General features: G+C 44.9%; 3 protein-coding genes across 3 annotated transcripts; 1 reads left to right on the top strand and 2 right to left on the bottom strand.

Moving 5' to 3' along the window:
* Positions 1 to 52: 52 nt before the first annotated feature.
* On the bottom strand, positions 53 to 4618 carry KVR01_002051 (uncharacterized protein). The gene is made up of 9 exons (XM_044786607.1): positions 3727 to 4618; positions 3381 to 3489; positions 3283 to 3325; positions 3058 to 3214; positions 2945 to 2996; positions 2624 to 2878; positions 2312 to 2556; positions 1735 to 2200; positions 53 to 1664 (listed from the first exon to the last, which is right to left on the bottom strand). Exons 1-9 carry the CDS (start codon positions 3881 to 3883, stop codon positions 1469 to 1471), a joined length of 1680 nt encoding a protein of 559 aa, XP_044647066.1. The 5' UTR covers positions 3884 to 4618; the 3' UTR covers positions 53 to 1468.
* KVR01_002086 (uncharacterized protein) lies at positions 263 to 1258 on the top strand (the record flags this gene model as incomplete). Its single annotated transcript, XM_044789380.1, has 1 exon — positions 263 to 1258. One exon carries the CDS (start codon positions 263 to 265, stop codon positions 1256 to 1258), a length of 996 nt encoding a protein of 331 aa, XP_044647101.1.
* Positions 4619 to 5548: 930 nt separating the features above from the next.
* On the bottom strand, positions 5549 to 9698 carry KVR01_003633 (uncharacterized protein). The gene is made up of 3 exons (XM_044784198.1): positions 8234 to 8907; positions 5851 to 8168; positions 5549 to 5769 (listed from the first exon to the last, which is right to left on the bottom strand). Exons 1-3 carry the CDS (start codon positions 8580 to 8582, stop codon positions 5626 to 5628), a joined length of 2811 nt encoding a protein of 936 aa, XP_044648648.1. The 5' UTR covers positions 8583 to 8907; the 3' UTR covers positions 5549 to 5625.
* Between the last annotated feature and the right edge of the window lie 12616 nt (positions 9699 to 22314).

The raw sequence follows: 22314 nt of genomic DNA, 5'->3' as shown, positions 1-22314 counted from the left end.
TAACTAACCCCTTTCCGCAGGAGCGAGGTGGTGCAGAGATACGGCGTGCAAGCGCGACGTCACATCGTATAATCCATTTTGAGAGATGCATACATACAGGGTGCAAGATGCGGGGGTGCCATCCCCGTCTGGAAACGACTCCCCATCTCATCGTCACCGGCTTCCCACCTGGGTATCTCACATTGGGATATTTTCAAGGTTACAACTAACACACTGACACCCAATAAGAGAGCCCACAAGCTCGTCGTCTTTTTTCGGAGCTATGGCGCACTCCTTTCACGTCCCCATATCCAAGGCACACCTAAAATGGAGCAACGCCCTCTCACCAGTCCTCACGGTCCCTTCCGGCGCCGAGATCTCATTTGACCTCAAGGACGGCGGCAACAATCAGGTCCGTCCGGATAACGAGGCCACGTGCTTCTCCGACTTCGACCTTGCCTTGGTGGACCCGGCGTTCGGCCCCGTCTATATCGAGGGCGCCGAGCCGGGCGACGTGCTCAAGGTGGACATCCAGGACCTGGTCACGGCCGACTACGGCTGGACCGCCATATTCCACGGCTTTGGCCTGCTGGCCGACGACTTCACCGAGCAGCACGTCAAGATCTGGGACCTGACCGGCAAGTCGTTGCTCCCCGGAAACACGGGCGCCAACGGCCCCCCGCGCGCCGTCTTCAAGCCAGGCATCTCGGTCCCTGTACGCCCCTTCCTCGGGGTCCTGGGCATCGCGCCCGCCGAGCACGGCGAATTTAGTACCATCCCACCCTACACGCTCTCAGGCGGCAACATCGACACGCGGTACCTCGGCAAAGGGTCGACCATCTACTTCCCGGTCCAGGTACCCGGCGCACTGTTTAGCTGCGGGGACGCCCACGCTGCCCAGGGCGACGGTGAGGTCTGTGGGACGGCCATAGAGACGCCGGGGAAGGCGACTGTCAAGCTGAGCATCATCAAGAAGCACACCGAGGGCTGGATGGAGCTTTCATGCCCGCACTACACCACCCCTCCGAGGGTGGGCGAGGTCGCCGAGGATGATGTCAAGGGTACCTACGCTGCCTTGGGCGTCCACGCCGACCCCCGGGAGGCGGCTAAGATGGCACTAAGAGGCCTTCTTGACTGGCTTGAGAAATACAAGGGCCTGACGAGAGTGGAAGCGTACATGCTATCAAGTGTGGCTGCCAGCTTGCGCATGACTGAAGTTGTAGACATGCCCAACTTTGCCGTCTCTTGCTCTATCCCGCTCAATACATTTGAAGAATGAGATTCATGCCAGTGTCCAAATCTTCCCTGGTGGATGAGCGACCTGTGCAGCATTGGCAGGACAACTGCGGCTTGCAGGCCTAGATCTTGATATTTATATCTGATCAGTAACATCCCTGAGGACAGGCACAACACGGAAATCAGCCTTCTCTAGATGCCATTATCCGAAGAGGAAATCCAACGACCTCTCAAAAGCATTCCTGTGTGCTTGTCAGTTCGTTGAATGAATGCAGGATTTTGAGGGTCCTGGGACATACTTAGCCGGTCGAGGCACGTAGTTTGCCTCATATTCTTCAATTTCATCCAGGTTCTTCACCAAGTCCACCTCTTCTGGCTTATAAAACTTGGACCGCTTCATCACCTTCCATGCAAGGAACAGTAGAGGGCAGACTGCGATCATTGTGTAGCTGGTTGATCACACGTTAGGCAGGGTGGAAGAGAGGAAACGGGTTGGGATGGGTGTGAAGCGGGACTCACGAGAAGAGGAAGGTCGGCACATCCCAGGACCCGGGCAAGAACACAGTATAGCCCCCAACAAACGTCATAATAAAGCAGCCAACAAGTGCATACCAGGCGGCAAAGGGCTGCGGCAGCGGGCCCTTGTACGGCAGGCTGTCTCTCGAGATACCCTGCACCTTGAGGGCCTTGAAGAAGCGGATATAGGTAAAGCACATGACGCTGAAGTTGATGAGCTGGCTGGCCGTCACGAGGGAGACGAACCAGGAGAGGACGACGGCCGCGTTGTTGGAAACCTGGAGGAAGGACAGCAGGGAGATGAGCAGGACCAGTAGGACCGAGTAGATGGGCACGCCCTTGCGCGTGCACTTGAGGAAGATCTTGGGCGCCTTGCCCTCGAGGGCCAGGCCGTAGAGGGACCGCGAGGCGCAGTAGACGTAGCTGTTTCCGGCGCTGAACGCGGCCGTGAGCACCATTGCGTTTACAACTGGAAGTTGTTAGAGGAAGAACTCTGCAGGGTTTGATGACATGAAGGGAAGCCCCTCGGAAAGAAACATTTGAGAAGACGTGAAGTGGACGGGTGGGTGGATGGACTTACTGTCAGGGAGAACAGTGATCTTCAGCCTGTTCATCGCGACCACATACGGAGAAGCCGCAGCGCCCGGGGCGCCGGAACTAAAGGCCGTCTTAAGCTCCTCGTCGGTGTATGGGACCAAGATTCCGACTGCCAGACTGCCCAGAACAAAAAACGCCGTAAGACGGTAGAAAACCGCATTGAATGCGCGGGGCATGACCTTCCTTGGGTTCTCAGCCTCGCCTGCTGCCATGGAAACGTAGTCTGGTCTAAGACGCCCTTGTTGTTAGAGGTGCATTTTCTGTGCGAGGAACACCGCCTGAATGCCTGGCTTACCCTGCGATAGTGAATGAGGCCTGAATGAGGCACTGGAGGAACCCGAGAAATCTGCCCAGATCGCCGTCACGGTAGAGCTCAGCAAAGGCACCCGGGTTCTGCCAGTACTTGAAGCCAAACCTCTCGCCGAGCGGATTGCCGCCGAGCATCGTGATGAAGGTAAAGATGATCAACGCGATAATCAAGAGGACTTTCCCCAATGCGGCCCAGAATTCACTCTCGCCGTACCATTGCACGGCGAGCAAGTTAATGAGCCTGAGAACATGACGGTGTGGTTAGAGCCCCGCGGCTGGATATAAGCTATTGGAGGGTTGGACTCACCCATAGAGTACGATGACAATGGCTATTATACCCCCAGCAGGTACAACATCACCTAGTAAAATTGGTGTGAGCTGACAGCTTCATCACAAAGTGACCAGAGGGGCTTTTCTCACTCCAATAGTGGATAATGACGTTACACGCCGTGATCTCGAAGGGCACCAGGGCGGCTTCGAACACGAAGAAGTTCCACCCGGCAGCGAAGCCGAAAGCCTCGTCGACATAGCGCCCTGCAAAGCGAATGAACGGGCTGGAGATGGGCAGGTATGTGACCTGTCGTGTAGTCGGTCAGTACCTGAATGAGGCGCTGACCTCGGAATTTCTTAGATGATTTAACCTACCATCTCGGCCATACACATGGTCACACATAGAATGAAGGTGCACCTGGAGCACGGATTAGCTACTGGCAAGATTTGGACCCGGCGGAGTCAATGTTTACCATATCGAAAAGGCCAAGAACAAAGATGCAGGCCCGCCGTTCAATAAACCCTTGCCGATCTGGACATAGAGAGCGGTACCGATAGTACCACCAATACCAATGAGTTGAACTAGATTGTATACGATCAGCCATTGGCACAGACTGGTGCCCTAGTGTACACCGGACACAGGCGACAGAAGCGAACAAGATCATTTCTATTCTTCATCTTCCATATTTCATATCACGAGCTGCAGTCCGACAGGGTGTTCTGGACACCCGGAGAAACACGCTGCGCTCACAGCACGAGCCTGACATTGCATTGGGAGTGAGGGGTTTTGGGTGACCAGAGTCCTCGGGAGCAGCTTACTGTGACGAGACTTGAGCTTCCGAGCAGTGCCATCGCCGTGGCCTAGGGACCGGATGGAGCTGCTGCGGTCGGACTGGGCCCTCCCCACAACGGCCTTCTCATCGTCGGCCGGGTATTTGGCCGGCTGAGCAATGTCGACGCCGGTGGACGACGCCATTGTTGTTATATGTTGCAAAGATGTTTTTCGTTCAAGGTCATGCAGGCCAAGGTTCCTCAAGAGTGGGAAGAAAAAGCACCACAAACAAAAACCTTGGGCAGACGGCAGACGGGGCTTCAGCGAAGCGACTTGAGAAGAAGACTGAAGAACTCAACCCTGAACTGCATTTGCCGCCGGGAGGGGGGGAATAGCCAACGTCTCTAAGACGGAGAGAGGGTTCGGGTGGCAGGAAATCGATCTGTCGGCGTCCGCCGTTGGCAGGTAAGCTGGCTTAGCTCCTGGGCAGCCACCAAAAAGCTTTCCCGCCGAGAAGGGCAGTTCGAGGACGCAAGCCGGGCAAAGGTGCGTGGCCAACCAGACCGAAGGGGGCAGCAGGATCACGGAGATGGCGCTGTGCCAAGGCAGAATGTTGTGCTACGGTCCCGCGATGGTGCACTTGTTTGGCCGTCAAGGATATGACTCGAAGAGAAGAAGGACCGAGAGAAGGGGGCGAGGCAGAAAACGACAAGCAAGGTTGAGGCTGGCGATGGGCAGTCTGGGCAAGGGCTGGGCAAGAGGCGAGGAGCTGCGAGGATGGGAAAGATAAGACATTTCGCATCTGGGCTTGCAAGGCTTGGTGCTGCAGGAAGAGATGCTCCTTGCTTGGTGCTGCAGGTTGGAGGGTCGAGACTGAGAGATTACCTCGGTATTCCACATATTTTGTCAGGCTGCCAGGCTGCCAGGCTGCTTGCGGACTTGTGGCAGGGGCACAGAGCTTGATCTGCTGGGCCCGTTCCCTGCTAGCCTACCTACTTAAGTAAGTAGCTATAGGAAGCAAGCATCGTCTTCGAAATGTCTCGGCTTCGAGATGGCTCGTCTCCAAAACACCCCAAGGCGAGCCGGTTCCGCTTTGTTCAGTGAGGGCCGGTCGGCCTGCCAGCCTGCCTGCTCTGTCGGGTCAGTGGCACCGTCTGTCAGAGCCGGGGCGCGTGCGCTGACCGTGGGGGTCATGAACATCAGTAGCCCAACCCCGCCTTTTGGTGCTGTACACGAGTACTGTAGCTCAGCTAACGTCTACTATTATCCGTACACTAGGTACCGCAGCACAGTCTAGCACTGATTGGTTCAATGTAGCCCCGGCAATCTGGGACGCCCCGCCGCGTACCTCCCTGCCCGCGTCTGGGTACCCGTCTGGTGGTACGTGCATATAGTACACGGCCAGACGGCTGCCGCCCATCACCGCCACGATTGGGAAACGGACCGATGGTCGAGGAGAGGCAGAGAGGCGGCGCGTGGGGGCTACCTTCACAAATCTAGACTTCAGGACTTTAGGACTTGATGATCTTATTGATGGCAGTCACGTTGTAGCATCTACCGATTTTACCAACACAAATCTCCTAATTCATACAATACACATGGCCTCGATCCATACAGTAAAGTATTTTTGCACCCCGTGGTATCATCGCAGCAGGGCCAAGTTCCACCCGCGCATCGCTTGCTCAAATTCAGTTCATGTCTTCCATAAGTCATCCGCTCCGAGCAATGCCCGCTAGAAGCTGCGATGCCGCCAGCCAACCGTACAAATTTAACATCAAGAGGAAAGACAGAAACGAGAAAAGCACACACCACCCCCCCCCCCCAAAAAAAAAAAAAGAAAAAGACAATTTTAAATCCAGAACAGTCTCCTTTTAATAATCACAATCCCCATCCTCGACCCTCATAAGTGCCCCACCACCAGACGGTGATTGAAAAATGAAAGACAGTTATAAGGCTAGACCGGTCCCATCGCCGGTCCATCGGTATAGAGATAGAAGCTCACGTCGGCGGTGGTGCTGTTCTGCGAGATCCTCCGGTACGCGGCCGCGGACCTGGGCCAGGGCACTGCGCATTACCCTGCTGAAGTTCCGCTGGAAACGCACAAGACGTCAGCACTGGGCTCTTGAACAGCCATGAGTGTCAAGGAAAAAATGGGTGCTGCCTCGTCTTACCTGATATTCTGTGTTGAGTGTCACCACGGAAGCCTCGTGAGCACGGACGATGGTCTCGCAGGCCCGGACGACACTCGGAGACGCCTCACTCTGCAGCTTGTCGGCGATCAGCAGCAGGAGGAATGAGCCCTGCAGGAGATAAATGCCGAAAAAGAAGGGCATAAACTCCAGCCCCGGGTCATACTCTAATATATGGCTGATGGCCTCGGCTGCAGAGACTGCGCGTCCCGTGGCAGTGATGAACCCTTGGGAGCTGATCCAAAGGTCGTTGTCGTCGAGAAGATTGATCGGATCCCATTTGCCTGTGAGAAGGATGTGTAGCACGTGCATTACGTGTGTCCCGTAAGCCATTACGATTCGCGTCTGGATCTCCGACTCTGTCATCCTGCTGGCACTCGTCAGCACACTGTGCACCGAGTGCACCGATGGTGTGCCGGCATCCACGGGGCCAAGACCGTCGTTGTGGTTCTCCTCCGCCTCGTCTGTTGTGCTCGCATTGTGTTGCCCAAGGCTCCGCTGGGCAAACTTTTTCAAGCTCTGTTCATACAGTTGCAGGTGCCGCTCGATCTCCAGCGCTTGCCCATCCCATTCCCGAGCTGACCTGAACCCGACCCCGAAACGCGGGTGGTTGCGCGCGTGGTTGAGGTCGACAATCTCACCCAAGATGGCCATGAGCGGGAGGAAGTAGCCATATATGCTGTGTCCGTTGCATTCGAACGAGGGGCCCCGGGCTCTCGATTGCGACTGCGACGCCGATGGGCCCGAGGCAAGCACACTGGGATCCGTCAGCGGCGATGGCTGGGGCTGAAACTCTCCGTTCTGGAACGCCGTGTCGTCCATTGGCTGCAGAAGCCCATCGCATTCAATGTCAAGGAGGAAAAGCGGCCGGTTGTAGCAGAGCGCAAGGTGGCGGTCGACGATATAGACAAGCCACCAGATGCGTCGTCGTTCTTCCCGCTCCTCTTCCGTAATGAGACCCGGCACTTCCGACTGGTCCTCGGCACCCTCGTTGTCGGGCTCGGGGGCACTCATGGACTGTGGGAGTTCGCGGCCTAGCCTCAGTTCGCGGGCGAGCGACCACGCGGCATTCCACCACCGGAGACTGGCTCCCTTGTATTCGCTAGCAGATACCACCGTTGCCAGGTGGATGTATGTAACAACATCGTCAAGAGTTCCTGCTGCACCGAATGGGCCAGTCTCGCTGGTCAAGGCTTCCATGCTAATTGTGCCAGGTAGTGCCACACCCAGGCCACCAAGAGCAGCACCGTCGATTGCACCGGGGCTGGCTACAGGAGACGAGTCTCCCGACGGTGTATGGATGAGCGGCTTAAGCAGGCTAACGGTCAGTTCCAGCAGCCTTTGGCATATCCGCCCACGTGCGGAAGGCACGCTGGTCAGGAAAGGGGCGTCACTCGTTTGGGCAGCGACCCAGAGCATGCTGGAGAGCAAAGCCGGCTGGCACCTGCGAGGCTTCGACGGGTGTAGGAACGAGCGCTTGCGAAATACGAACCCCAACACGTACGGCGAGTGTGGATGCATCTGTGCGGAGGATGAGCTCGAGAAATAGAGGTCGATAAGATCGCACGCAAGCGGCAAGGGTATGATGGTTTCGAGGTGAGGTATCAGAGGCTCCAAAACGGGATATCGAAGCTGGGAGCCGTGGTAACTGGGGGCAGGAACGTGGGTTTGATATTGTTGCGGCGGAGATCCCATGTTCATCCAGCCAGGCGATGGGCCGTCACCACCCATAGGGTAGGCACTGAGAGGGCTGGTCGCCATCCGAAAAGCAGCCGCATTCGGCGTGTATCCAGTCGGATTCTGCGTCTGCAAGCCATATGGAATGTTCGGGTACGCTGAAATATTGCCCTGGCTCGCACCGTACGCAGGATGAGCTGCCGGGTCAATCATGTGTACGCCCATTGCCTGTCGGTCGTACGGGTGGTGGATGTTGGCGTAGCTGCTCGGGTCGAATGCCCCTTGGTTGTCGAGCTGGTCACGCTCCATCACCCCCGGGTGCCCGTTGATGTGGGAAGACTGGCCTCCGAGATCTGGCTCGCTCTCCAAGCTGCCCAGTCTTTCCTCTCTCCGGGAACCTTCCTCGTCGTCCCCATCGCTCCCGTTGTTGATGTTAGCTGCTATGGAATCATCCGGTTTCGATGCTGTTTGCTCGTCAGGCTGGTTGTTTTCCGCCCCTGACACTGGGGATTTGCGGCCACCCTGGGATGCTGCTTGGGCAGCAGCTTGCTGAGCGAGGTCTTTGCGGGAGGCCTTGCCTCTCTTCTTTCTTTCCCTCTGGTATTCACAACCGAGCCCAAATTCTGCACATGTCAACTCATCTTGCACTGGCTGAGTGAAAGTGGGCGAGGGACGCTCCTCGACTTACCTATGCAGTGTGCACAAGGATGCTGGCCATCGCATTTGGTTCGGAGCTGATTGCACTGGTCACAGGCGCGAGATATCCTTCGCCGTATTGGACCACTGGCACTGGCCGATCTGCCTCCAGACCCGTACGGGTGCTGCCGGTGTTTCCCATGGGGACCGGCGCGGACCAAGTGTTGGTTCTGCGCACCCACATGTTGCTGGAGGTGCTGGAGGGCGTAGTGTGATCCTTGGGACAGGCTGTCCAGCCCAGACGGGTGTATGTGGCCCTGGGGTACGTGGCCGTTGGACAGAAGGGTTGACGAAGGTAGAGAGTGATATGGCGAAAATCGATGAAGCGGGTTGGACAACATCTCGAAGCCTTATGCTGACGCCTCTCCGCGTCAATGCTGGCGTGAGCAGGTGATCAAGATGAGAAGGTCGGGCTGGATATATCTGCAACAAGAACCTGTACCATCTGCGGAGGCCCTGATCGAGACCCCGCGCAAATCCAGGAGTGTTGAGTGCTGTTCGGAATCAAAGCCACGCCTGGGAAGTCAACAAGTCCAGAGGGTCCTTTGTCAGTGAGGCGGCCTAGATAGTGGTCTCTGGTATATCAATACGGGAAGGCGACACCCTATCGAAGGAGGCGCGTCAGCGGCACATGTGCAAGTCTCACCAACGGAACGAGAAGCATACAGCCAGCTTGTCTGGGGTTAGATGCTGGTGCGGGAGGAGTGTGACTGGGCTGATGGGTGGGTACCAGCAATGCCGAGGACGATTTCCAGAGGCATTTGAGCCAAGCAAGCAGCCACTAATTCCGGATGGAGAGAGCCGGAATGTCAAGGGGAGGTAAGGGCCGCGGCCCAGATGACAGGGGCCAGGCGGAACAGGCTGCTGGGTCTAGAGAAAAGAGAGGGCACTATCAGAGGCGAATCTACACTTACCGAAAGTTTCCAGGTGGAAGCCGAAAAGCAGGTTGGTGTACCAAAGTTTGGGGGAGGTGGCATCAGGTGTCAGTGACACAGAATCGGAATCTTGGTAGCCTCCTGCCACGGGGTTTCGTGTTCGACTGGTACTTTATTTAGTCATGCCCGTGATGCTGCTGGGTCCTTTGCACAGCAATTAAGAGGACCGGGCGAGCAGCCTTGCCAGCGTGGTCGGACTGGATAGGGCCAAAGCTTGGGAACGGGACGTCAGGTAGCAGCAAGTTGTTCTCGATCCGGGCGCCTTGGGAGGATATCTGTAGCGAGCCCCTAGAGCTCGCCGTGTAGCAGTAGCAGGGCAGGCCTCGAGAGGCCTCGAGAGGTCGAGAAGAATGGTCTTCCGGGTGACCTGACCGGTGTCGGATCTGCCAGGATATTGACGAAGCAATCTATGGTATGCAGGAAGACGGAAGGGCAGCCATGCATTAAGACCAGCAAAGATTGGCGTTACGGAGACGGGGTGTGGGCTGTTCACGGGTAGCTGGCATATCGAAAAATGGAAACGTGAAGCAGAGCAGGCAAATGAGCCATGTCAGAGGCGCGTGAATGGAATTATGAGTGGCCCGCAGTGTGCGCAGGGTACGCACAGTATGGTTCGCCGCCTTGGGGAAACCAGCGATCTAAGCTGAATGGACGATAGTACGGACCGGAGGAGCACACAAGCGCCGCGTCCAGTACGGTTACAAGCAGGCATATGTGGGCAGAATTTCGTCGGGCCCAATTCGAGGTTGAGGTCGAGCAGGGGGGTGTTGTAGGTATGGGTACATAGTATGGGGGGGAGGGCGGTGGGTATGGGCTGGGAAGAGACGGGTACCTGGGGTAGATCAAGCCCAGGACTACCTGGGCTGATCTCCTTACGACTTTCCCTGTAGGGGGATGGGCCTCTGGGGAGGTTGGGAGGCAGGGAGGGGGCAGAAGTTGCTGCTCACGAGATGGCCCACGCCTACGCATGTGCAGCTCCTGCCGCATGGTGGAAACACCGCAGGTCTCGCCTATCCCATTGTGATGTGCCCGTTCTTGTGCACCAGCCAGCCAGCAGGCGGACAAGGCGTGAACCGGGGGCGAGGAGACGGGACGTGGAACCTGACGGCGATTGGAGGGCCGGGGTCTGGCAAATCTGGGGGTGCCTAGACGGACAATGTTCAGTCTGCCAGTGTGCCAGGGGCCTGCCAGCCAGTCAGGTCCAGTCCAGCACCAATGGGGAAGACAAGGTTTTGTGCAGGTTGAGTCCAGGGTGGCAGGGTGGAGCGATGCTGCAGGTGCTCGAGTCCTGTGGTGAGATGCGGCAGACTGCACGGGCTTGGCGCGACTCTCCGGTGTATCTAGTGTGCTGTAGATGCTGCGTACGACCAACAGTTCCAGCTGGATGGCGATACTTTGGGTGTACCAGTGAGACCCGCGATGCGTGGTGAAAAGCCGACGTCGACGTCGCGTAGCCTGGGCAGGCGACCTGGTGCAGTCTGTTCGCCAACGGCTGCAAGGTTGCCGGGGCACTGCATGAGAACCTTAGTTTTGGGATGAACGGGACTCGTCGGCCCCATCATCCTTCATCACTCATGCCTCGCTGGGAATGCTGGCCCGCATGGTCGAGTAAAACGGCCAGCCGTGCTGTGACGGCTGTGACGACTGCAGGCACACAAGCAATGCTCTCTTGATGCTGGTCGTGGGCTGCTGTGCTGTGTGTCGAGAAAGGAGGGTGGAGGGTGGAGGCCAGGCGAAGGACGACGGAAGACCACGATGCTACTCAGCCATCTCCACAAAATAGGGCCGGGTGACACACCCTTCTCCTCCTCCTCCACTCCCCCCCCCCCCCCAGGCAGGCCCCCTCCTTCTCTCGCCTCGTCCAGGGCAGGGCTGGCCTGGCGGCGGGGTACTGCATGCAAGCTCCCAGGCACTGAAGCGCTGGGGTAACCGTGTACTTGAATACAAAGGCACTTACTCAAGTACTGTGGTACCCGCCCAGGCAGGCCAGAGAGCTCTTTACATAGTACAGTACTGTTACGCCTCGGCCAGTGCAGGCCCAGCCTGGCTCGACCCTGACTCCGCGGACCATTGTACACTAGAGCAGCTGACCACTCACTGTCGACCCTGCTGGCCTCGGTACCACTCTGCCAGTCTGCCCGATTTCGTCGTTGACGGAAACCTTGCATGAACCTACTCATGTGTGTATCTTGGCAGAACCAGACTCCTGGTGCACCCGACTGACTGCCAGATGGCTTCTTCCCTCGGCCAGCCAGCCAGGCAATCTCAGGCCTAGTCTGGTGCCTCCCCGTCTGTCCGCCTTTCCGAACTGAGCGCCGCCGGTTGACGCAATGCCTGCGTCTGTCGCCTCGCCCCAGAACCCCTAGCCTGCTAGCCAGGACATGGCAAAGATGCGCGCGCTTCCCTGACTTTGCCATCGCCCAGACACAAGTTTCGTCGATTCTTCTGAGGCCCGACCCGGTCGGTCTACGACTCGGTCTAGCATTTTCACGGCCAACGGTGGCTGTGGTGGAGGCTCAAAACAGAAATGCCCCATCACTCCGCGTCGGGCTGGCACGTCCGTCACACAGCATCTTGGTGCTCGACCACGGCGATGCCACGGGCAACATCTGGGATACACAGGGTTAAAGTGAGCGCCGTCGTCGCCAGCCAGGTACTACTATCTGCCTCTGTGCCAGACGGGACCACAGCTGCTGGATCTGCTCTCAGCCGCATTATGGTTTCAGTGCTAAGCTGTGTGCTTCTTCTAGAATGCTGGGCTTCCGCACCCATCCTTGTTCTGGCGGCTTTTGACGCCGGCCGCTGATGCTGATTACTAGACCTGCGCTGATCCTCTTGCTTCTTGGTTCTGGTGGAGCACTGGCTTTTGTCTAGTGACGTGCCCGCAGAAAACGCCAGTCTTTCTTGAGCAGTTCTCGCGAGCCCACCGACCGCCATCCAATGAATCGAGCAGTTAGGGCTGGAAACGCCGCTAGCTAAGCATCCAGACGGCCTCACCGTTCGACGCGGTCACAGGTCTTGAGCTCAGGTTACAGCTCTCATCTCCGGGACCTCAGATGTTTGCCCAAGTCTGAGCCTGCTGGTCTGACAGCAGCCATGGAGGCCCTGAAACCTTGGGCATGGGCTTCCCTTACCCAGCAGCACAGGTGTAGGGCAGCGCCACGGTCGCATATTCAGGCCCATGTCCATGAGAGATTTACCGTCCGATGGCCATGACATCGGACATCATTCAGATCGGACGAACAAGCTGTCACAGCGGCGAGCAGCAGCAGCGGCTGTCCACAGGCCTGGCAGGAGAGGATGTACTCAGCCTTTATTCCAATGACAGCAGCGACGGTGTCGCCGTGTTGGGGCTCTTCTTGATCAAGAAATTGGAGAAACGGCTGCATATGGTGCGACCTTGAGCCTCAGGCACAACGGCGTTAATGGCGTTCCTGACAGCCTAATCCGCAAGCGCTTGAGCCGATACACGCACGCGCTGCGGATCAGTGGCGCCTTCCACGCAGATGGTCGATGCCACTTTGATTTTGGCCCGTTCGAGTCCCTGCCGCAACCAGGTGCAGAGGGCCATGTGGGGGCCGTGGGCTTTGCATAACTGCTTGATGTACGAGAGCCTTCCTGCCATGTTGAAATCTCGGGCTCGCTCTCGGGCTCATCTATGCCAGGAACGGCCTGGGCCAGGACAGGGGAGCCGGTTCAGACCCTACGCTGCCTTCGTCTGATCTGCCGTGGCACTGCAAGATACCGCAGGTCAAGCCTTGCTCCCGCTGTCCCTCGAATGAAAGGCGCCTTGCTGGACCAATGTGCACAGTAACTCAGTCACTGCTACACCTTCACCGTCACAAACCAGCCAAGCACTTCATGCTGAGCGTGGCGCTTGACGCTAGGCGAAATAGGGAACTCTTATACATCACTCATCACCATAGTGCTGCCCACCTGCGCCTTTTCTCGTTGTGGCACTGCTAAAAGTCCAATCCGTTCGTCCGGAGAGAGCTCGAGGCAATCAACCGGAGGATCTAGCACTCTCCCTCTCTCTATTCCCGTTGCCACCAGCTTCGGCATCGAGGTGTCAAAGGATTCTTTGAATGATATTGCGAGAGGCTTCACTGCTTGACTCCTCGGGAATCCTACACTTCGGGATTCCATCGATCGCCATCCTTCAACCATCCTGCCAGCCCTGCCAGCGTGCACGGCAAGACCTACAGTGCCGGAGCGATCCTGGTCGATTGTTGATCTGCACGCTTCCCGTGAATCCGGCCGAGTCACGCAAGTTCTCTTCCTTTGCAGTAGCTTCTTCAAACCCGCAGGCGCACGGCGGCGCTGTCCAGCTGTACCTCCAAGTCCGGTAGTCCGCCGCAGCTCATGCTACACGCGCCCTGGTTTTTGGTCCACTTCCACCATACGAGTAGGTACACACCATCACCATCGGTCAGCTTGGAGGTTGCAGAGATTGCCCCAGATCGTATCCCAGTCATCGAGGCGAAAAAGCTCCGGTCAATATAAAACGGATTGCGGGGCACGCCACGCCACGAGGGTTGCACACATTTGGGCAGCGATCGTACATCATGACGATTGTGACAGTAGCTCACTAGTCAAACATCAACTGGCGTAGTGTGTTTGAGGTACCACCAGGGGATTTATCGTGTGCACTGCTTGATGCCATCGCCAATATGACATTATATTGCAACGATCACGGGCGATCACCCCTCATGATGTTGTGGCAGCTGCTTGCCACAGGCCCATGCAAGCACATCGCGTCATGAGATGCCTCGGACTACTGCATGGCAGAATCCAAATGCCAGGTGCTTGGACTTCAATGTCGCAGAAGGGTGCCCACCGTATTGGTCGCAGTGCTGCACAGTCCGGGCATCGGGCCGAGACTGCGACGGAGCAACCCTGAACCGTGGAACGCTACTCTATGATCGACGTCGCCCGCGCAAGGCCAAGGCCAGCGGCCGCTGAAGGACCCTGAGGACGCCGTACAAGGCCACCAGATTACTCTGCATCCACATCACGCCCCAATGCGGGCAGTTCACAAAAGGAGGCTTCACAGCTGGCCGGCTGGACCTTGAAAGCAAAGGAGATGGATGCTGTATGTCTAGAGTCACTGGCGTCTACATGCCCCCGACGTGACCCCTTCGGCAGTCGCCACGGCACTGGCAGCCCGTCTGCCGTGCTCGACACGTGGCTAAGCCTAGATGTGACAATATAGCTCAAACCAGGCCGTTCCCATAGGTGAGCTCCGCATCCTACGGAAGCAAATTTGAGGCTTCTTGCTGCGAAGCACGGCGCCATGCATTTTTGATTTTAGTAATTCAGTCAGTGGGCCCGGACAGCCCTGCGGTATACTCAATTTAGTTGCAGAGACCACCTGTCTCAAGGATAGAGCCTGGCTGAAAGCCACCGTTCCCATTGGCTCAAAGCACCAACAAGCCGCCAGCCAGTTCAAGAAAAACGAAGTTTACTTTCAGTTAGCACCCCAAAGTTTGGGTCTCGATATTGAAAATGCGGCACGTCGCGCACCTGCAGCGTCAGACTCAGCTCACAATCCTACCCAAAGAAACCTGACCCTCACTAGTTGTTGACATGACCAGAAGCCTCGCCGTCACTGGAACTGGTTGACACTCAGCAAGCGGCCCGTTCTTCCCTTCATCGGTAGTCAATCTTAGTTGAAATCCGGGGAAGATGGATCTTAATTCGGGAGCCTGCCCGGGAGCCTACCAATGGTTTCGGCAAGATGCTCCGTCGTCCAACCAAACACAAAGTGATGCCTGTCCGGCATTGCTTCATAAGCCTGGTATCACGTCCACATGGTCGAGACCAGTTGCAACGCCCCCGGAGCGGTTGTCAGTGCTATGAGAGATCTGACACCGGCACTGCGCTGCACTTTATCTGGAGTAACCTCCGACAACCGACTGCCAAAGGCGCAGCTGGCCCCTTTCGGCCCTTCCCTCCGCTTGGTGTTACACTGCCTGGCTCCCGCTCGACCCAACAAGTACTTTTCAGAGGGGCAACCCTTCAGTGGCAGGTGCCAGCCTTTTCAGCGGGGGGCAGCGCGTGGCTGGGCCATGCTCTTTGGCTCTGGACCCAACTCCGGCAATGTAGACAATCAGATTGCTCGGGAGTCAAGGCCTTCCGTCTCAGAATCCCCAGTCAGTTTAACCCGATTTGAACAATATCAGGAGGAGACTGTGCCGAAAATGTCCATGCCTCCTCTTCTCATGCGAACAGGCGCTAGAGCAACTGTGAAAACATATGTAAGCATCCAGAATAACGGAGTATCGCCGCCGCTAACCCTGCGTGTTGCTTTACTGCAACCACAGATTATCGTGTTCAGTACAGATGTCAGCCACCTACATAGACGACGATACATCGCTCGTTCAGGGCTGTCAAGAAGTGCATACTTCAATATGTCACCGGGCTGTTGACGTTAATTGACGTCTAATTAGGGCTCTCTCGGTCATTTAAGTGTCTCCTGCAAGTGTTCAGAGCGGCGCTGGAAGTCCCAGAGCGGATGTGAGGACGTCAAAAGAGTGCTGAACATATGCGCGTCCTGGCTACTTTTGGACATCCCACCCGAACAGCTATTGCACTTGCATAGGTTCAATGCATGTCGATATCGGGTTGTCTTTACCCGGCCCTGACTAGTGACAGAAATGCTACTGTTTCAAGGAAACATTGCAGTTATGGCTTGCCACTTCCTTCTGTGCGGACACAGCAAGTAGACTGCTGAGGTACGGAGTCCAGGTGTGCTCGCCTAGATCCCCTCTACATAGCTCACATTTAAGGTTTCCCTTACGCCAAGTGCCGAACGTAACTGTTGTCAAAAGGGCGGAGCAGCACTCGGGGCGGGCCTCGGATGCAATAAAGAAGCCGGCAGCATCGTCCAAATGGGTAGGATGTGGTTAGACCAGAACTATCTCTTTGCGAACTACGGATAGAGAAGAGACGCTCGTCATCGGCTAGTGTCGGCCTTTCAAGTTCATTGTCATTTCTGTCTTGCATCTTCAAGCGGTACTGTATTCTCTTTCCACTGTTATTGGCACTGTATTTCTTCAGACGCTGGGTCTTGAGCGTTTACCACTGTATGAAGGCGCCACGTACATTTTACATGTATGGGGATTAAAAACGAAACCACTTCAAGCGGTATGGTGGCCATCACCTCAGCGAGCGCGGATTTTCTGGGAGTCCAAATGTTTCTTCACCGTCACGCTACATCCGATGGGGCTGGCCTCAAGGTAACGGTTGAGTGTATCACTATCTGTACTTCTAGTGTAGTTGTCTCTTCTTGTATACTCCAGTTACGCCGATTGCAATCCTTGTAGAACCGAGCTGGGTGATCGGTGATGTATGAGGGAGGTACATGGAGTGTGACATTACCATTGGAATTCCGGAAATAATGAATCGAGGTCACTCACCTAATTTTCCTTGGGAGTAAGAGGTCGTGTTCGTGACCCACAAAACTGGTGGCTGAAACAGCGTTACACCTCGATTGAGGCAACACCATGATTGTGATCAGCCAAGAACCGATTGGAGATATGTCTCAATAAATTATTCTGTACCCAAAATAGAATAATTCCGCGACTAAATGCCTCAAGAAACTCGGGAAAATATCGTGACGCTGATGCATGTTGTCTCGGATTGCGAGTGAAGTTGTCTTTGGTGGTCCGGTGAGGACATTAGGACTTGCAGAAATTATTATTATGTGACAGCTGAGGAACAAACGTTTGGAGAAGCATGTTCTGAATCGTGGGTCTAAGTCGAGCAGAATCTCCATGGCTAATCAATACTCCGTAATGTATGGTTTGGCGGAAAGCTTACCGATTAATCAAAAGTTAAGTTTGATTTAGCAGTAGGAGCAGCAACAACAAGCTGTGAGACTGGGCATAATAATGCAAGATATGGTTCAATCAGACAGTTAGTTACCAAGATACAGTTCTATTGAGATATTCTTATGAGATATAGTTCAGCGGCTAAATGCACAAGAATCCATCAATGATTGATCATTGCAAAATCCGGCTAGAGAAGTCAGTGAAGCTATGGTTAAGGTTTGTGGTACCCTCAATAGTCTATTCCACCTTAAGTGCTTCTATTCTTATACATTCCGCTGTTGATCATCAAAGAGGCACACGGTATTTTTTTTACTGTGAAATTGGTGCCTCTGACACAAATCTAATAACTATTTCTATAAAGACCGGTTGGTTAAAGGACTAGAATTTAAAGTTAACACTTGAAAGACTAAGCAGGATATATAATGAGACCTGGCCGTCACAGCCTCAAGCTCATTAAGCCTTGAACTATGTATCCCTTTACTGAAAGTCTATAATTGTTATAAGGTAGGTATATCTTAGAGGGTATATAGTTAGAACTCTTATTTTTTATAAGAGTACCCTTAAAATTTAAATAGAATATACTACCTTAATAAACTATAATTACTCTTATATATATATATATATATATATATATTATTAATATTAATTAATTATTATTAAATAATAAATAATAAAATAAAAAAAGTTATTAATATTAATTTCCTTTTATTATAATATTCTTAATATTAGTTAAATATTATATAATAACTTATTATATAATAAATCTTTTATATATAAACTTTAAATAATAAATATAAAATTATATAATTTAATAATTTTTTTATAATTATTATATATTTATTACCTTTTATTATAATATATATTATTATATATAAAATTTATATTTAAAATATTTTTATTAATATTAATAACTTTAATAACTTTAATTTAATCTATTATAATATTTATTTATAAAATAGAATAAAGTTTATAATTATTAATAATAATAATAATAGAAGGTATAGAGTTACTTTAAGTTATTAAACCTTTTAAATTAAGAAGGAAAGAGAACTTAATAAAAGATACCTCCTTTAACTTCTTCTCCTTAAATAATTTAGTTTATCTAACTTTTATTTAATAATATTATTTTTAATCTATTTATTTTATTAAAATCCTTTTATTATTTATTATTAATTATTTTTAAATATATAAATATTAAAATATTATTTAATTTAAATATTATTATATAATATTTACTTTAATAATATTTATTTAATTTTTAAAGAATACTTTTAAAATATTAATTATTATAATAAAGGTAGATAGTAATAATTAAAGTAAAGGAAATAATATAATTTTTATAAAATATATAATATAAATAAACTATTAATTAAATACTTAATATTTAACTTTATATATTATAAATATATTAAAGTAAATTTATAATTTTAATTATTATAAATAACTTTATTTATAAAATATTTTATTATAATATTTATAAGTATATTAATAAGTTATAATTAATAATAACTTTTAATAATAATTTTATTATTTTTAAAAGATTTTTAATTTAAATATTTAAAATATTTATTTAACTATTAATATTTTATTAATAAATATTAAAAACTTTCTTTAAATATAAAAGTATATATTAAATATAATAATTAACTTATTATATTATAATTATAAGTTTTAATATAAATTAAAAAATAATTAAAATAATTAAATAATAAGTTTTATAATATTACTTTAAATCTTAAATTTTAATAAATAAATATTATATATAGTTAATTATAATAATAATATTAAATTTTTATTAAATTCTTTATTAACTCTATTTATAAACTTTAAAAATAATTAGAAAATTTATTAAATCTATTTAAAGATTTATTATTAAATTTATTAATATTTTATTAATAAATTTACTATTATAATTAAAACTTATATAAGATTTATTAAAATAAAGCTTATATTTAAATAAATAACTTTATTTATTTAATATATTATTAAAATTTTTATAAATATTATTATTTATATAATAGTTATTAAAATAATTAAAATAATATAATTTATTAAAATAAATTTTATATTTCTTTTATAAAATAAAATAAAGTTTATATTAAAGATATATATTTTATTTAATATAATTTTAATTATATATATTAATATATTTATAATATATAATTATTATTAAATATAATTTATATAAGATATTTTTATATTATATAAATAATAAAAGATTAAAGTTAATAAAGTTTATATAATTTATTAAAATTTTTAATTTTTTAAAAGTATTGAAAAGAATTATATAACTTATTAAATAATAAAATAAAAATATTTTTAATATTTATTATTATATTAAAATTTAATTAAATTAATTTTATATAGTTTTTCTTAAATATTAAAAATTAAATAAAATATATTATTTATACTTTATAAGTTATATTAATTTATTTATAATAGTATATTTAAAAATTAAAATATATTTTAATATAAATTTAAATTATTAATATTATTATATAAATTAAATAATAATAATTTTTATAAAAATATAAATATAATATTTAAAATAAGTTTATATAAAGTATTTTATATAATATTTAATAAGTTATAATTATATTAATAAGTATTATAATAAAATTATAGTAAAAATAATTTTTATATAATAATTATTAAAATATATAAAGGAGTTTTAAAATTAAAATAGTATTATTTAAATTAATATAATTATATAAAAATTATTTTTAAATTTATATTTAATAGTTAAAACTAAATTTAATTATATAATTATTATATATATAATAATTAAGCTTTAAAATTAATATTATACTAATTAATAATATAATAAATAATTTAAAAATTAAAAAATAATTATTATAAAGTTTTTAATAAAAAGTAAAGGATTTAAATATAATTATAAAAGTAGTTAAAAATATTTAAAAATTACTTTAATAATAAATAATTATAAAGAAAAAGTATTTTATTTATAAAAAAGTTATTAATTAATAAAGTATATTATTAATAAAAATAAATAATATAAATAAACTATATATTATAATATAAATATAAAGGTTATAAAAAAGACTTTAAAATATTTTTTAAACTTTAAAAATATAATATAAATAAAAGAATATTATAATTATAAAAAAGATATTAATAATAATATTTATAATAAAATATATAATTTTTAAAGTAAATATTAATTTCTTTATAAATTAATTCTTTATATATTAATTAATAAAAATATTTTAAGAATATAATAATTATATTAATTAGTTAATTTATTTTTAAAAGTAAATACTTTTAAATATACTTTTAAAATATTTTTTTAATATAAGAGTATTAATAGTTTTTATAATTAAATAAAATAGTTTTTATATTATAAAAAATTTAAAATATAAAATAAATATAATAACTATAAGTATAATAAAAATAAAGTTTAATAATAAAATAATAATTAAGTTATTAAAGATAATAAATATAAAAACTTTAATAAAACTTATAATATTTTATATTATAAATATATAAACTTTTTTACTTATAATAATATAATAATTATATTAGTTTTATATAAATAAAGATATTTATAATTCTTTTTAATAAAATTATAAATATTATTTACTTTTATTAAAGATAAAATTAAAATAATTATATTATAAATTTAAATATCTAATAATAAATTACTTATATTAAATATTTAAAAGGTTAAATATTTAAATATAAATAAGTAAGTTTTAAAGAAAATTAAAAATATATTAATATTATTAATTAAATAGATTTATATTAAAGTAATTTAAATTTACTTTTATAATAATTATAAGTTTAATTATAAAACTTTAGTTAATATAATATATTTAAATAAATAGTTAGTTTTATATATAATAAATTAAACTATAAGTTTTAAAGAGTTAAATTTTTAAATTAATAATAATAAAATATATTTAATAAATACTTTATATTTTTAAATTAATATTTATTAAAATTATTAAATATTATTATATATAATATAAATATAAACTTTATATTTTAAAGTTTTATATTAAAGTTTATATAATAAAATCTAATATAAATAAGTTTTAATTAAAATATATTAATTAATTAAAAGATTAAAAATATTATTATTTATTATAATATATATATAAGATTTTATATATAAAGTTTTATAATAATATAAATAATAATATTATTTTATAAATAATTATAAAAGTAATAAATAATATAATAAAGTTAAATAACTTAATATTAACTTTTTATTTTTAATATTTATTTATAAATATTATATAATTTACCCTTTTATAGTTAATTTAAAATAGGTTAAAATAATTAATAAAGTTATAAAGATATTAAGAAAAACTATAATTAAATAATAAATTTAAAATATATTTAATATAAAAATAAATTAATAAATAATATAAATTATTTATTATAATATAATATTTATATATAATATAAATATAAAAATTAAAAGATTTATATAAAGTTATTATAATAAATAATTTTAATATTATATTAAACTTATTAAATAAATTAATAACATTTAAATTTATAATAGTTTAATTATATTATAAAAATAAAGATGAAAATAAATAATAATTATTTTTAAAGAACTTTATTATTAAATAAAAAAATATAAAGATTAATAATTAAATAATTATTATTATTAGAAATTAAAGATTATATTACTATAATATATTTTATTAAAAGATAATAATTATACTTTAATTATAAAATTAAAGTAAAATAATATTATTATAATATTTAACTTACTTTTAAAGAATTTAATAAAATAAAAATTAATAATTTAATTAAATAAAAGTAGTTTAATTTAAAAATAGTTATAAATTAAATATAATAATTATTATCTTTTAAATTTTAAATATTATAAAAGTAAAGAGTAAAATTATAAAATTATATAAAAGAGTTTAATAAATTATATAAAGAAATAATAATAATAATAAAATATTAATTTTTATTTAAAATTTAATATTATAATATATAAATTAATATATAATTTTATAATTATATTATTATTAATTTAATATTATAATATAAAAGTAATAATATAAAATATTATATAAATTTATATTTAATTTTAAATAAAGTTAATATAAATAATCTTTATATTATTACTTAAAGAATTAAAGAATAAATATTTAAAAGATATTATTATTTAAATTTTAAGCCTTTTATAATATTTTTAAGTTTAATATTTACTAATATAATATATATTAGAAATATTATAAAAGAACTTTATATAAAATACTTTATATATAATTTTTATCTTTTAATTATAAAATTATAAAGACTTTTAATATTATTAAAATATA

This window comes from Diaporthe batatas (genome assembly GCF_019321695.1).
Source record: "Diaporthe batatas strain CRI 302-4 chromosome Unknown Contig00003, whole genome shotgun sequence".
NCBI classification, from domain to species: domain Eukaryota; kingdom Fungi; phylum Ascomycota; class Sordariomycetes; order Diaporthales; family Diaporthaceae; genus Diaporthe; species Diaporthe batatas.
Note: the sequence above shows the minus strand (reverse complement) of the source record. Positions and strands in the feature narration are given on the sequence as shown.